We start from the raw sequence: 12,796 nt of genomic DNA on the forward strand, positions 1-12,796 counted from the left end.
GTTCATGTATGTAATCCTAACTATCAGGAAGGTAAGGCAGAAGGATTAATTCCAAAATTAGAGCCAAATTTTAGGTCAACCTTATCAATTTAGGAAAGACCCTATCTCAGTAAAGTTTAAAAAGAAAACAATAAAACAAAAAAACACTGGAGGGTTAACACACTTGCCTAGCATCTGTTACATTCTGAATCCAAACCTTGTGCCAGAGGACAAACTGAAGAGGCCTAACATAACATCAGTGCAGCCATGACAGGCTGCAAACTAACAATACTGGGACTAGACCTCTCTATTACAATAACCAGGAAGAGCCACAAACTGTACCCTATGGGTGACCAATCAGAGTTGAGACAAATGAGTACTAGATGCTCCAGAACATTAGGAATAGCTTACCTAACTTGTACATAGGTTGCTAATTTCCTTACAGCAACGCCAGTACCAATCCCTATTTGATAAGACTTGTCACCTCACTCAGGAGTTCAACCCCCATCTGAATTCAGAATTCCCTTCCCCTTCCCCATCCTTTACTCCTTAAAAACCCTGCCATAGCTGAGCTCAGTACTCTCCCGGATACAGCTGTGTCAGAAAAGACAGAGAGTTCAGGCTCAAGCTTGCAATAAAGGCTCTTTGATTTTGCCTACAAACTTGGACTCCTGGTGGTCTCTGGGGGAGCTCATGACGTGAGCATAACAAAACACCACTCTACACATTATACTAAACAAATACTAGATTAAAAAGGTGCTGTGGTATATGATCATACTCGTAGAAAATATCCAAAGTAGGTAAGTACACAGAAACAAAAAAGCCTGGTGGTTGAAAGGTATATGGGAAAAGGAAAACAGTCACTGTAAATAGTTATGAGGTTTGTTCAGAAAAAAAATGATGAGACATAAGACAAACATCCTAGGCTAGACTCCCCACCATGAACAACATAACCCAAACACTTCAGACAGCATCAAACCACCGAGTCACTTCTCACCATTAAGTATTTTTTCTCCTCTTGGTCTTGGCACATGGAAATGGCATCTTGAGGTGGAATCATATTCCAAAGTCCATCACTTCCCAGGATAATATACTTGTGCTTCTGGGGGTCAAGAGTGTGAACACTTGTGTCTGGTTCAGGTGACACCACAAACTTACCACTGAAGAAATCATAGCTCCACAAGTCACCTGGATGAAGGAGCAGAAGGTACAGTTATTATTACTTTCAAGGTAAGAGTGTCACATTGGCAGAATCCCCAGGTCTATTCCAATAGGTGCAGAACAGCACTGATAATATTCAAAACCCATGTAAACATACTAGGGACAAGAGAATTCCCTCACCACGCTGAAAAACTAGCATGGGGATTTGCAGCAAACATCTTCCTTAACCTTTAAGTAGTGCTAAGGAAAAATGCAAGAGGAACTAAGCAGTATCAGAATATCCTATGGTTTCTCTCTTTTGTGGTTCCTAGGTTTTAAGCAAGTACATAAGATCAGGTATTTATGGAAGAAAATTAGAAATGAAACTGTCTAGGGAAGAAAACAATGGGGACTAATGAGAAAGGGAGCATGAAGAATGCCGGTAAGAGGGTATGGGAGACAATTAGCTCAAAGTACAGACATACTTAAATAAAAACTACCTTAGGCTGGTGGCGGTGGCGGTGGTGGTGGTGGTGGTGCAAGCCTTTACCACAGCACTTGGGAGGCAGAGGTAGGTTGATCTGTGAGTTCAAGGCCACCCTGGTCTACAGAGTCAATTCCAAACCAACCTGGGCTATGCTAAGAAACCCTGTTTTAAAAAAAAAAAAAAAAAAAAAAAAAAAAGAACCCAGACAGGCAGACAAACAAATAAATATGACTTTCTGTAACCCAGCACTAGGTACAATTTATATACCAGTGAAAAAACTTTAAAATAAAAACTATGCCATGGGGTAAAGATATACATCAGAAACCAGAGAGCTTGTTGCACATGTGCGAAGACCTGGGTGTGATCCCTAGAACCAGAGATAAATAAGTATATACTTATTAACTCTTTTAAGCACAACAAAAAAAGGACACTATGCCTTAATTGCCACTTCTAATATTATGCTGGAATTCCTTATCAGCCCAGCAGGGTAATAAAAAATGCATAGATTGAATAGGAGAAAATTATTCATGGGTAATTTCACTTATACTGAGAACACCAAATAAATTATTTGTTCATGAATGGTTATCTTTTCTCAGCCCACTTCCTCCCTTTTTAATTAAAAGAAATTTAATATGGACAATACAGATTTAATAGGCACTAGGCCAGTGAGATGGTTCAATCACTAAGGGTGATCGCTGCCACGCCTGACAACCTGAGTTTTATCCCTGGGACCCACACAGTGGAAGGACAGAACTGACTCTCAAAAGTTGTCCTTTGACCTCCACATGTGTGCTGTGGCATGCATTGCACATATACAAATACATAAATAATTTTTTTCTAAGTTTTTCAAGACAGGGTTTCTCAGTAGCTATGAAGCCTGTCCTGGAACTCACTCTGTAGACCACACTGGCCTCAAACTCACCGAGATCCGACTGCATCTGCCTCCCGAGTGCTGGGATTAAAGGTGTGCGCTACGACCACCTGGCTAATTTTTTATTTATAAGAATGAGCATTGGGAAGACAGAAAGCAGGGGTTAGAGAGATGTTTCAGTAGTTAAGAGCACACTGGCTGCTCTTACAGAGGATTACAGTTCAATTCCCATATCCACATGGCAGTTCACACTCATCAGTAACTCCCATCTCATGGGATCTGGAACCCTCAGCTGGCTTCTAAGGGCACTGCATGTATACATGGTACACAGACATATCTGCAAGGAAAACACCTACACACAAAATTTTTTAAATGAAAAAAAAATTAAAGCAGACTACAGAACAGGCTTGTTCTGGGCCATATCATGTCAGGCATAATGACACACGCCTTTAATTCTAGCCCTCAAGAGGCAGAATCAGGCAGATCTCAGTGAGTTCAAGACCAGCCTAGTTCACAGAGTGAGGCCCAGGACAGCCAGGGCTACACTGAGAAACTCTATCTTGAAAAATCAAAAAAATAAAAAATAAAATAAAATAAATTGCCGGGCCGTGGTGGCTCACACCTTTAATCCCAACAATCAGGAGGCAAAGCAGGTGGATTTTGAGTTCGAGGCCAGCCTGGTCTACGAGAGCTAGTTCCAGAACAGCTAGGGTTGTTACACAAGAGAAAATAAAAAGGAAAAAAGAATGAAAAAGCACAGTATGTACCCAACACACAGAAGACAGGCTTCTTATGATTGATCTAAAAAGTATTTGAGACAATGTTTCAGATTACTTAAAATTCATTAGTAAAAATCCCTGGAGTCTGAATTTAAGCGCATCACAAGTCATACTTCTAGCCAGTTCCCTAATTGAATCACAGAATATCATTTCTGTAGTTCAGAGGAGGAGCCTCCAGCATTGGTGCTGATTGCCAGCTGGGTGGTCATTTCCCCTTTTCCCTCAGCAGAGGGTGCTGAAAGGGCCAGGAGCAGTCTCTCTGGTTCCAGAGAGCTCTTCTTTGCTTGATCCTGTATGTGGCACCTGACAGCTAAGCTAGCAAGTCCACAGGAAACAGCAAATGTTAGATCTTCAACCAACTTCCCACAAACTGTCATCCACCCTGTGGCTAACCTATCACAAGGTTCCCAATACCTGCTTCAGTGATCTATTCCCAAAACTACAATCAACATAACTTGTTAGGACATAAATCCTGAAGCCCATGAAGAATCAATGATTATACTACTAACACTTGCGAAGTAGAGGCAGGAGAATCAAGAGTTTAGGCTAGCTCAGTCACACGGTCAATTCTCCAACTTAACCTGTACTATATGAGACTCAATCTTAAAAACAAAAAACAAAAAAGGAAGGGGGGGTCAAAAAACAGAAAAATGAGTCAATGAGATGATTTGGTGGGTAAAAGCACTTGCCACCAAGCCTGACTTCCTGAACTAAATCCCCAGCACCCACATGATGGAGGAAATTTTGGGGAGATGTTCTCTAACCAGTTTGAGAGCATTATGACACGTGTGCACCTACTCTTCACCCCACAGTCCCTACATATCATGAGTACACAGTTGAGGGATGGTGTTAGATACACATCTCTGTAAATGTACACAACACATCCTTCTGTCTCTTGTTGTGCTAGGTGTTGAACCCAAGACCTAGGTCAGGTCAAGGAAGTGTTCAACCTCTGTGAAACTTTTCCCTCGTTTTTTTTTTTTTTTATTTGCTTGTTTGTTTCTTATTGTTTTTGAGATAATATCTGAGTTAAAGACCCACACTGGTCTTGAACTCACAGCCTCCTGGCTACACTTCCCTAGTGAAAAGGACAGCTGAGATATAAGTAGTTAACAGCACAGTTCTTCATGCAAACAATCACTTGATGAATGTTCTTCTCCTTCCTTAGCTCATCAGGATAAAGATCTTGTCCTTATTGTAGTTCAAACACACAGCACTAAATAGTTATCTGTTCAGAGACATCTGGCATAGTTCAGTGGTTAAGAACACTTGTCTGGTATGTGTAAGGTTCAATCTAGCACTGAAAAGAACAACAAACTACTCAGGAATAACTGATGTACCTCCTATGTGGTGGGATGATGTGTGGGGGATCAAATTTTGGGCCTTGGAAATGTTAGGAGAGCAACCTACAACTAGTATATAGTTCCAGTTTCCAATGCATTACTTATTTTAGGGGTGGGGAGGGGTTGAAGCAGGTCTCACTGGGCTGGCCTCAAACATATCTCTTGGTCTCAGCCTCCATAAATGCTGAAACTAGAAGTATCACACCTACCTCCTGATTTTGAAATTATTATAATCAAGGCACACATAACAGTTTTATTATATGATAACTCAAGACTTATCAACTAAAATGGCAAAAAATTAGCTGGGTGTAACCCAAAAAAAGAGGCAGGAAGAGTCAAGTCAAGACTAGAATATAAAGTCAAGTCAATGTAAGTTCAGGCGAGATTGTAAATTCAAGGCCAGAAGTTTTCATCCTGTGAGTCCTGACCCCATTAGGCCTGCACGACCCTTTCACAGCAGTTGCATATCAGACATCCTGATTATCAGATGTTTGATTAGGATTCCGAACAGTAGCAAAATTAGTTATGAAGTAACAATGAAAATAATTTTACGGTTGAGGTCACCACAACGTGGGGAACTGTAGTAACGGGTTGCAAGATTAGAGAAGTTGAAAACCACTGCTTTACAGTTTTCTAGGGCTTCATAGCAAGACACTGTCTCAACATACAAAAGTTGCAGATGTGTCTAGGCTTGGAAGAACACACCTCTAATCTCAATTCTCAGAAATCAGAAGCAGGGGGATGAGAACAAAAGGAGGCAATGAGGATGAATACAAACAAAATACACTATACACAGTGATAAAATTGTCAAAAATAAGGTTAAAAAATAAGACAAAGGCAGGTGGTGGTGATGGCCCTTAATCCCAGCACTCAAGGGGCAGAGACAGGAGGATCTCTTTGAGTTCAAGACCAGCCTGGTCTATAACACAAGTTCCAGGACAATCAGAGCTGTTACACAGAGAAATCCTGTCTCTAAAAAAAACAAAAGACAAAGAAGACCTATCACCTAGATTCAATTTTGACACTTTTCCCAACTTGTTTAGTCAACATCCTCACCTGTATTTGGTATTTTCTACACGATGATCATTTTGACTAGAGTAAAATGAGATCTCAATGCAGTTTTGATTCACATTTCTCTTACACTAGTGAAGTTGAATTTTTTTCCATATGTATAGCCACTGTGCCAGTTGTTTATAAACATGTTCTCCATTTAATTTAGTTGGGTATGTGTACACGTGTATGGGGATATACATGTGCCATGAGATGCATATGGAGATCTGAGAACAACTTGAGGGAGGGGGGCACTCTCTCCAACCACATGGGACCCAGAGATCAAAGTCAGGTATCAGGTATAATGAAAAGCATCTTTAACCTTTAGTTAGTATTTTTGGGTTTTGGAGACAGAATCTCACTATGTAGTTCTAGCTAACCAGGAGCTCACTGACCAGGCTAGTCTCAAACTTGAAGAATCCTCCTCCCTCTGCTTTCTGACCACTGGGATTACAGGCATGAGCCACCACATTATGCTCATGATAGTATTTACCTGTAATATAATTGCTTATTAAGTGAGGCAGGGTCCCAGCCAACATGGAACTCCAAGTAGACCAGGCTGGTCTGAACTCACCGAGTTCTACCTAACTTCGCCTCCTGGAATTAAAGGCACAAGCCACTTCAACCAGACTATCATTTCTCTAGACTCTTTTAAAAATTTAGACTGAGCTTACCCATTCTTGGGAAGAATAGTACATAAAGGATACCATGTCCTTCTCATTATGGGAGTCATGGAACAGTCAACTATCCCTTATAGTTTTTTATTATCTAGTCTCAAAATCACAATACTTTCAGTGTGCCTGTGTTTTGACTGCAACTTATGTCTACCTCACCAACTGAAGCCTTTTTGTTCACTTTTGAGACAGTCTGTCTTGTATGCCAACAGACTTGAATCAAGCTCATTATGTAATTAAAGATGACTTTGAACTTCTGATCCTTTTGTCTCCACCTCCCAAATACTGGGAGGTGTATGCACCATAACACCTAGTTTACTCAGTACTGGGATCAAACTCTGGGTGTTGAATGTGTTAGGCAGGCACTCTAGTAACTGAACCACATTTCAGCCCAGCACTCTGACAACTCCTGATAAACTATACAATCTTCCCCAGGTCAGGATCCATGCCTAAAATATTTTTCACATAACCAGCCCTTTCCTTTCTTTCAAGATACAGCTAAAATAATACTCCCTAAAAGTGGCATTTCAGTCACACTGTGTAAAGAACTTTTCCCTGGGCTGGAGAGATGGCTCAGAGGTTAAGAGCATTGCCTGCTCTTCCAAAGGTCCTGAGTTCAATTCCCAGCAACCACATGGTGGCTCACAACCATCTGCAAAGAGGTCTGGTGCCCTCTTCTGCCCAGCAGGCATACACACAGACAGAATATTGTATACATAATAAATAAATATTTAAAAAAAAAAAAGAACTTTTCCCTTTCTAAATTCTTCTTTATTGCAGCACCGTTTCTTTCATTCAAGGAACCTTCCTACTCTAAAGTTACTCCATCTACTACTTCATGGCCTACTGTAACTCCCTAACTACCTGGTGTTATTCTGTGACAACAGCCTGTCTAACTGCATTACACCTCCAAAGCCTACCAAAACACCAGACACTAGGGTACTCAGGTACCTACTTCAGAAATAAATTGCTATTTTATCATCTTTAACTTTACATGCATTGGTGTTTGCCTGTGTGAGGGTGTCGGATCCTCTGGAACTGGAGTTACAGACCATTGTGAGCTCCTATGCCGGTGCTGGGAATTGAACTCTTGAGCCCAGGTACTTTGGAAGAGTAGTCATTGCTCTTAATTGCTGAGCCATCTCTCCAGCCCCAAATTTTTCTTTAGAAAAACTATCTTAGGAGAGCCAATGCAGCTATTTTATTAGCTGTTAATTCTCTAGTCTCAGCAATGTGTGTTAACTCACGCCTAGAAGCCCAGCCAGTTGAGAGGCTGAAGTAGGAGAATCATTATGAGGACAAGATCACACAGGGCCATACAGTGATATCAGATCAACCTTAGCTCTGAAGACCAGACTGACGTTGAACTCACAGAGATCCACTTGTCTCTGCCTCCTGAGTGCTGGGATTAAAGGTGTAAGCCACCACCTCCTGGCAAGATCATCTCAAAAATAAGAAAAGGATATTCTTCCCATTGAGCCCCTCCTACTATTGGAAGTTCTCTAAATTTTCCTTAATAAATCTGTTCATTATATTCAAAACTAAATAATATAAAAACAAAGCAAAACAAAAAGTTCTAGTCTTTATTTTAAAACCAGAATATCTACAAAAAATAATTTTTATTTTGGCATGGACAATTTATTTAGCTAAAAAACAAAACAAATTGCTGCAGATTAAGGATATTAAGGGTTGAAGTAAGTAAGAATATTGAAAAATAGTTTTAATTACACCATTAAGCCTGGACAGGCATGTGGGTATATAAGTATCTAAGTAACAGACACACAGATCTCTAAATATCCCTAAGTATAGATGAAAATTAAGAAGACCACAGCATAAATTGTAAGCAAAGAACAACTGGTGCTGAAGTATATACCTTAACTCTTACTTCACATTTAAAGTATTTTCATAGTTTCATCATCTCTAACCTTACCACAGACGACCTCCGCTCTCCCTATCATCTTTTACTCCTATATAATGCAGAAAATAGAAAATTATTTTACCAATTATAAATCCATCTTACCAAGTGCTCTCGCTACAGCCAGGAAAGGAATCTGATCAATGACTGTACTCCTCCTAACAGGGCCAATGTGAGAGAGCCGAGGTCTCTTCCAAACTACACGATTCACTCCAGACTTGTTCATCACACTAAAAAGTGAACAAAGAACAAAGTTCATAAGTAGTTTAAATTATTAAAATATAACCAAGCCTGATATGTAAGGAATTAATAAAAAGAGATTACATTATCATAAAATGACATGTTTCAAGTACAAAGATATATTAAGCAAAGGTTCCGGCTTATAAAAAGACAAACAAAACAGTGTAGGATTTACATGAAAAAAATTTGACTAGAGTAGGCCAAACAGAACCAACTGCAAATAATATGAAAATGAAGAACTAGGACAAAGAAAAGCCCAGGACGACAGGACTCAAATTTAACAGGGAAGGTGAAAAAGAGGGTCAATAGATGGAAAGCATTTACTTAAGATAAATTTAAAAGAGTTTTCCAATTTCTTAGGGATGAAAGAAACAAAAGGATGCCAGCTGCAATGTTTCTGACTTGCAGATTAATAGGAGCTGGGCATGGTGACTCAGACTAATCCCTTGGAAGGTAGTGGCAGAAGGTTCAATGTCTGCTTGGACTAAAGATTCCTATGCATTTCAAAGTATGAAACTAGCCCTGGAGAACAGAAGAGCTACATATGGGAGTTACGGAATAGGAAAATCCTCCTACAACTTTGCTATAAAACAATAAAACCGTTAATTAGTATACAAAAAAGTTAGTTACCACAGGGTACCTTAAACTTTCATAAGTATAGTTAATTATTTGGGAAAAAAATTAAAAGTATTGAGATTGTTTCTCATTCTGTGCTTGGTATGACTGAATGGGATTTACTTAAAAGAAAATTGACACTTATTTCAAATTAATCATGGTTTCTCTGCATTATACCCTCTGACATACACATACACAAAAAATTCTAAATCTTTTAAAGATTTATTAGCTGCACATACACCTGTGTGCCAGAAGAGGGCATCTGATCCCACGGAACTGTTGCTTATAGATGGTTGTGAGCCACCATGTGGTTGCTGGGAATTGAACTTAGGACTCCTGGAAGAGCAGCCAACTTAACTGCTAAGCCATCTCTCCATCCCCCTCTGATTTTTTAAAAAAATTCCAATAGAGGAACTACAAAGATAGCTGAGCCAATAAAGAGTCTGCAAAAACAGAAAAACTTGAGTTCTATCCTCAGGAACCAAAAAAATCAAGACAGGGTGGTGCTGGTAGCACACACTTAGGATGAAGGCAGCACTGGGGAGGCAGAAATGAGGATACCTGGAGCTCGCTGGCCATTCAGCCTACACAAATCAGCAAGGTCAGGCCAAAGTGAGAGACCGTCTCAAAAACCAGGTAGACAAAGAAGTTCCTGAAGTGTGGTGGTGTGGATGCCTGTAATCTCATCTACTAAAGAGACTGAGTAGAAGAATCATCAAATGTACGGGTACATGGACAACAGGGAATGCATCTCCAAATAAAATTGAGGGAAAGGGCCAGCAAAATGGCTCTGGAGGTAAAAGTGCCTGCCACCAAGCCTGACAACCTCGGTTTTATCCACAAGATGCACACCTTTACTTCCAGCACTGAAGGAGGATCTCTGTGAGTTCGAGGCCAGCCTGGTCTACAAAAGGAGTTCCAGTGGTGTAGGAGGTTCTTCTGTTCATGTGTTGCTTTCATTGGTTAATGAATAAAGAAACTGCTTTGGGCCTGATAGGACAGAACTTAGGTAGGCGGAGAAGACAGAACTGAATGCTAGGAAGAAGGGCAGAGTGAGAGAAGCCATGGATCCTCCGCCTCAGACAGACACTGGTTAGAATCTTGCCAGTAAGCCACAGGCATGTGGCAATACACAGATTAATGGAGATGGGTTAAAGTAATATGTAAGAGTTAGCCAATAAGAAGTTAGAGCTAATGGCCAAGCAGTGTTTTAAAACAGTTTCTGTGTGGTTATTTCGGGTGTAAGCTAGCCAGGCTGCCAGGACAAACAAAGGGCCCCCCACTCCCTGCAACATTCCAGGACAACCAGGGCTATTCCAGAAAAACCCTGTCAAACCTGAACCCAGATCTCCAGGACTCATGTAAAAGCCAGGCACAATCCCAGAATTCCTACAGGGAGATAGGAGAATTCTAGGAAAATTCTGGTCACTGGCAGAAACCCTGTCTCAAATAAAGTGGAAGGCAGAGACAAACTCTCCAATTATCCTCTGACCTCCACACACTTTCCATGACACATACCAAATAAGACTAAATGAAAGAAAGTAGAAGATAAGCAACAAAAAATAGGACCAAGCCAAGAGATCTGAGCAACAGTGGAAAATGTTCATTCCGTCCTACACTAACCACAATGATAGCAAACACTAAGTAGGTAATGAGGAACCGAGTCTATAATGTTTTTTAAATATTTAATTATTTATTATGTATACAATATTCTGTCTGCGTTATGCCTGCAGGCCAGAAGAGGGCACCAGACCACATACAGATGGTTGTGAGCCACCAAGTGGTTGCTGGGAATTGAACTTAGGACCTTTGGAAGAGCAGGCAATGCTCTTAACTGCTGAGCCATCTCTCCAGCCCTGAGTCTATAATTTTTATTAAACTTAAGCAGTGGCCAGTGGTCACTAGTGATATGACAACAGTACAGTTAAAGACTGAAACAAGTATAGTGTTGAAATAGGAGCGGCGGCGGGGCTGCGTCCCCAACACCCCGGCCGCTTGGCTAGCTTATGCCCGAAATAACAACACACAAACTGTATTCATTTAAGAACTGCTTGGCCCATGAACTCTAGCCCTTACAGGATAATTCTCGCACCTGGACTAGCCCATTTCTAATAATGTGTGTAAGCACCCCAAGGTGCGCTTACCGGGAAGATTCTAGCCTACATCCATCTTCATCGCGTGTGCCTCAGAGAGCAGAGCTATCGCGTCTACCCGGGAGAGCTGAGCGTGGCGTCTGTGTTCCGGAGAGCAGAGTCTCTCAGGGAGCAGAACAGAGTCTGACCTCACTTCCTCTTCCGCCCTCGTGGTATCACAGCAGCTATTGGTTGGAGGGGCGGAAAGACCTCCCGCAACAGTATAGAATGAGCATAAATATCAACATAGAGCTGTAAATGTCAATACAAACAGAACTCCAGAAAGTCCTTCATTCACCATTGTTTTGGAGAATAAGTTCAACTTTCATTTCTATAGACAGGGAGAGTTAGAAGACCAAGGGCAGTTGATGTAGATGGGTCATCTATCTATGTGTTACTTTCAATGGTTAATAAAGAAACTGCCTTGGCTTTTTTATAGGGCAGGATTTAGATAGGTGGAGTAGACTGAACAGAAGGCTGGGAAGAAGGGAAGTGAGCAGACGATATAGCTCTCCTCTCCAAGATGGATGCAGGTTAAGATCCTTCCTGGTAAGCCACCACCTCATGGTGCTACACAGATTATTAGAAATGGGTTAATCAAGGTGTGAGAATTAACCAGTAAGAGACTAGAGCTAATGGGCCAAGCAGTATTTAAAATGAATACAGTTTCCGTGTAATTATTTTGGGTAGAGCTAGCCGGTGGCCGGGAGCCCTCCAACTAGAGGCAGTCATTTAATTTTTTGTTTTTATTGAGCTATATATTTTTCTCTCCTCTGTCTTCCCTCTCCTTCAACCCTCTTCCATGGTCCCCACACTCCCAATTTACTCAGGGGACAGTCATTTCTTATGCTTATTCAATGCTGAGGCTCAATTGAGGGTAGAATAAAGTACATTGGACATTCACAAGCACATGAAACAGGAGAAATACAATGAGAATGGACGCCAACATTCTGTCTTCAAGTCATCTTAAAGTCAGTGTTCTTTCTCAAAGACTACTGACAAGGCGAGCCTCCGGTTGGAAGCAATTCCAGCAGCTGTCTCCAATACAAATTAGGAACTCCCTAGAAATTATATTAGCAAGGGTATTATGGTCTTTGGGTGTCTAAGAAACACAACAAATAATGTGCTGTTTAAGAAAAAACGTCTAAAACCAAAGCAATGTTGCAAGCTACTGCTTTTACTGCACACCCTGCTGCTGTTCTGTGTTAAGAGGCAAATGGAGAGAACAGCCTGACATGCAGAGAGCTGACTGTGCATCAACAGAAGGCTGGAAAAACAAGAGCGCTGGCCAACTGCCTAGGTCGGGACAGAGGGAAGACAGGAAATAACTGATCATAAAATGGCTCAATTTTTGCAAAAAGACACCTGTTCCCAAATGGCAAAAATCATGTGTCCAACTGTCCAGATGGTATTTTTAAGGGAAAAGGCAAAAACTATAAACTCTTTTTAAAGGCTACTAAAAAAATGAAAGAAAATATAACTTTAAAAATTCAAGTTAAAAAAAATAAATAAAATAGGGGCTGGAGAGATGGCTCAGCAGGTAAGAGTACTGGCTGCTCTTCCAGAGGACC

The 12,796-nt window shown here is 40.8% G+C and overlaps 1 protein-coding gene across 1 annotated transcript in view; it reads right to left on the bottom strand.

Annotated features, from left to right (window-relative positions):
* Ppm1d (protein phosphatase, Mg2+/Mn2+ dependent 1D) overlaps positions 1-12,796 on the bottom strand; it is a 44,458-nt gene that overhangs the window by 12,683 nt on the left and 18,979 nt on the right. The window contains exons 3-4 of the mRNA XM_050119571.1: positions 8,344-8,468; positions 977-1,167 (exon numbers count right to left, since the gene is read on the bottom strand). Of these exons, the coding sequence (XP_049975528.1) occupies positions 977-1,167; positions 8,344-8,468 (316 nt within the window). The remainder of the gene's footprint in view (positions 1-976; positions 1,168-8,343; positions 8,469-12,796) is intronic.

Source organism: Alexandromys fortis, unplaced genomic scaffold (assembly GCF_014885135.2).
Source record: "Alexandromys fortis isolate MF-2015 unplaced genomic scaffold, M_Fortis_MF-2015_v1.1 scaffold_173, whole genome shotgun sequence".
NCBI classification, from domain to species: domain Eukaryota; kingdom Metazoa; phylum Chordata; class Mammalia; order Rodentia; family Cricetidae; genus Alexandromys; species Alexandromys fortis.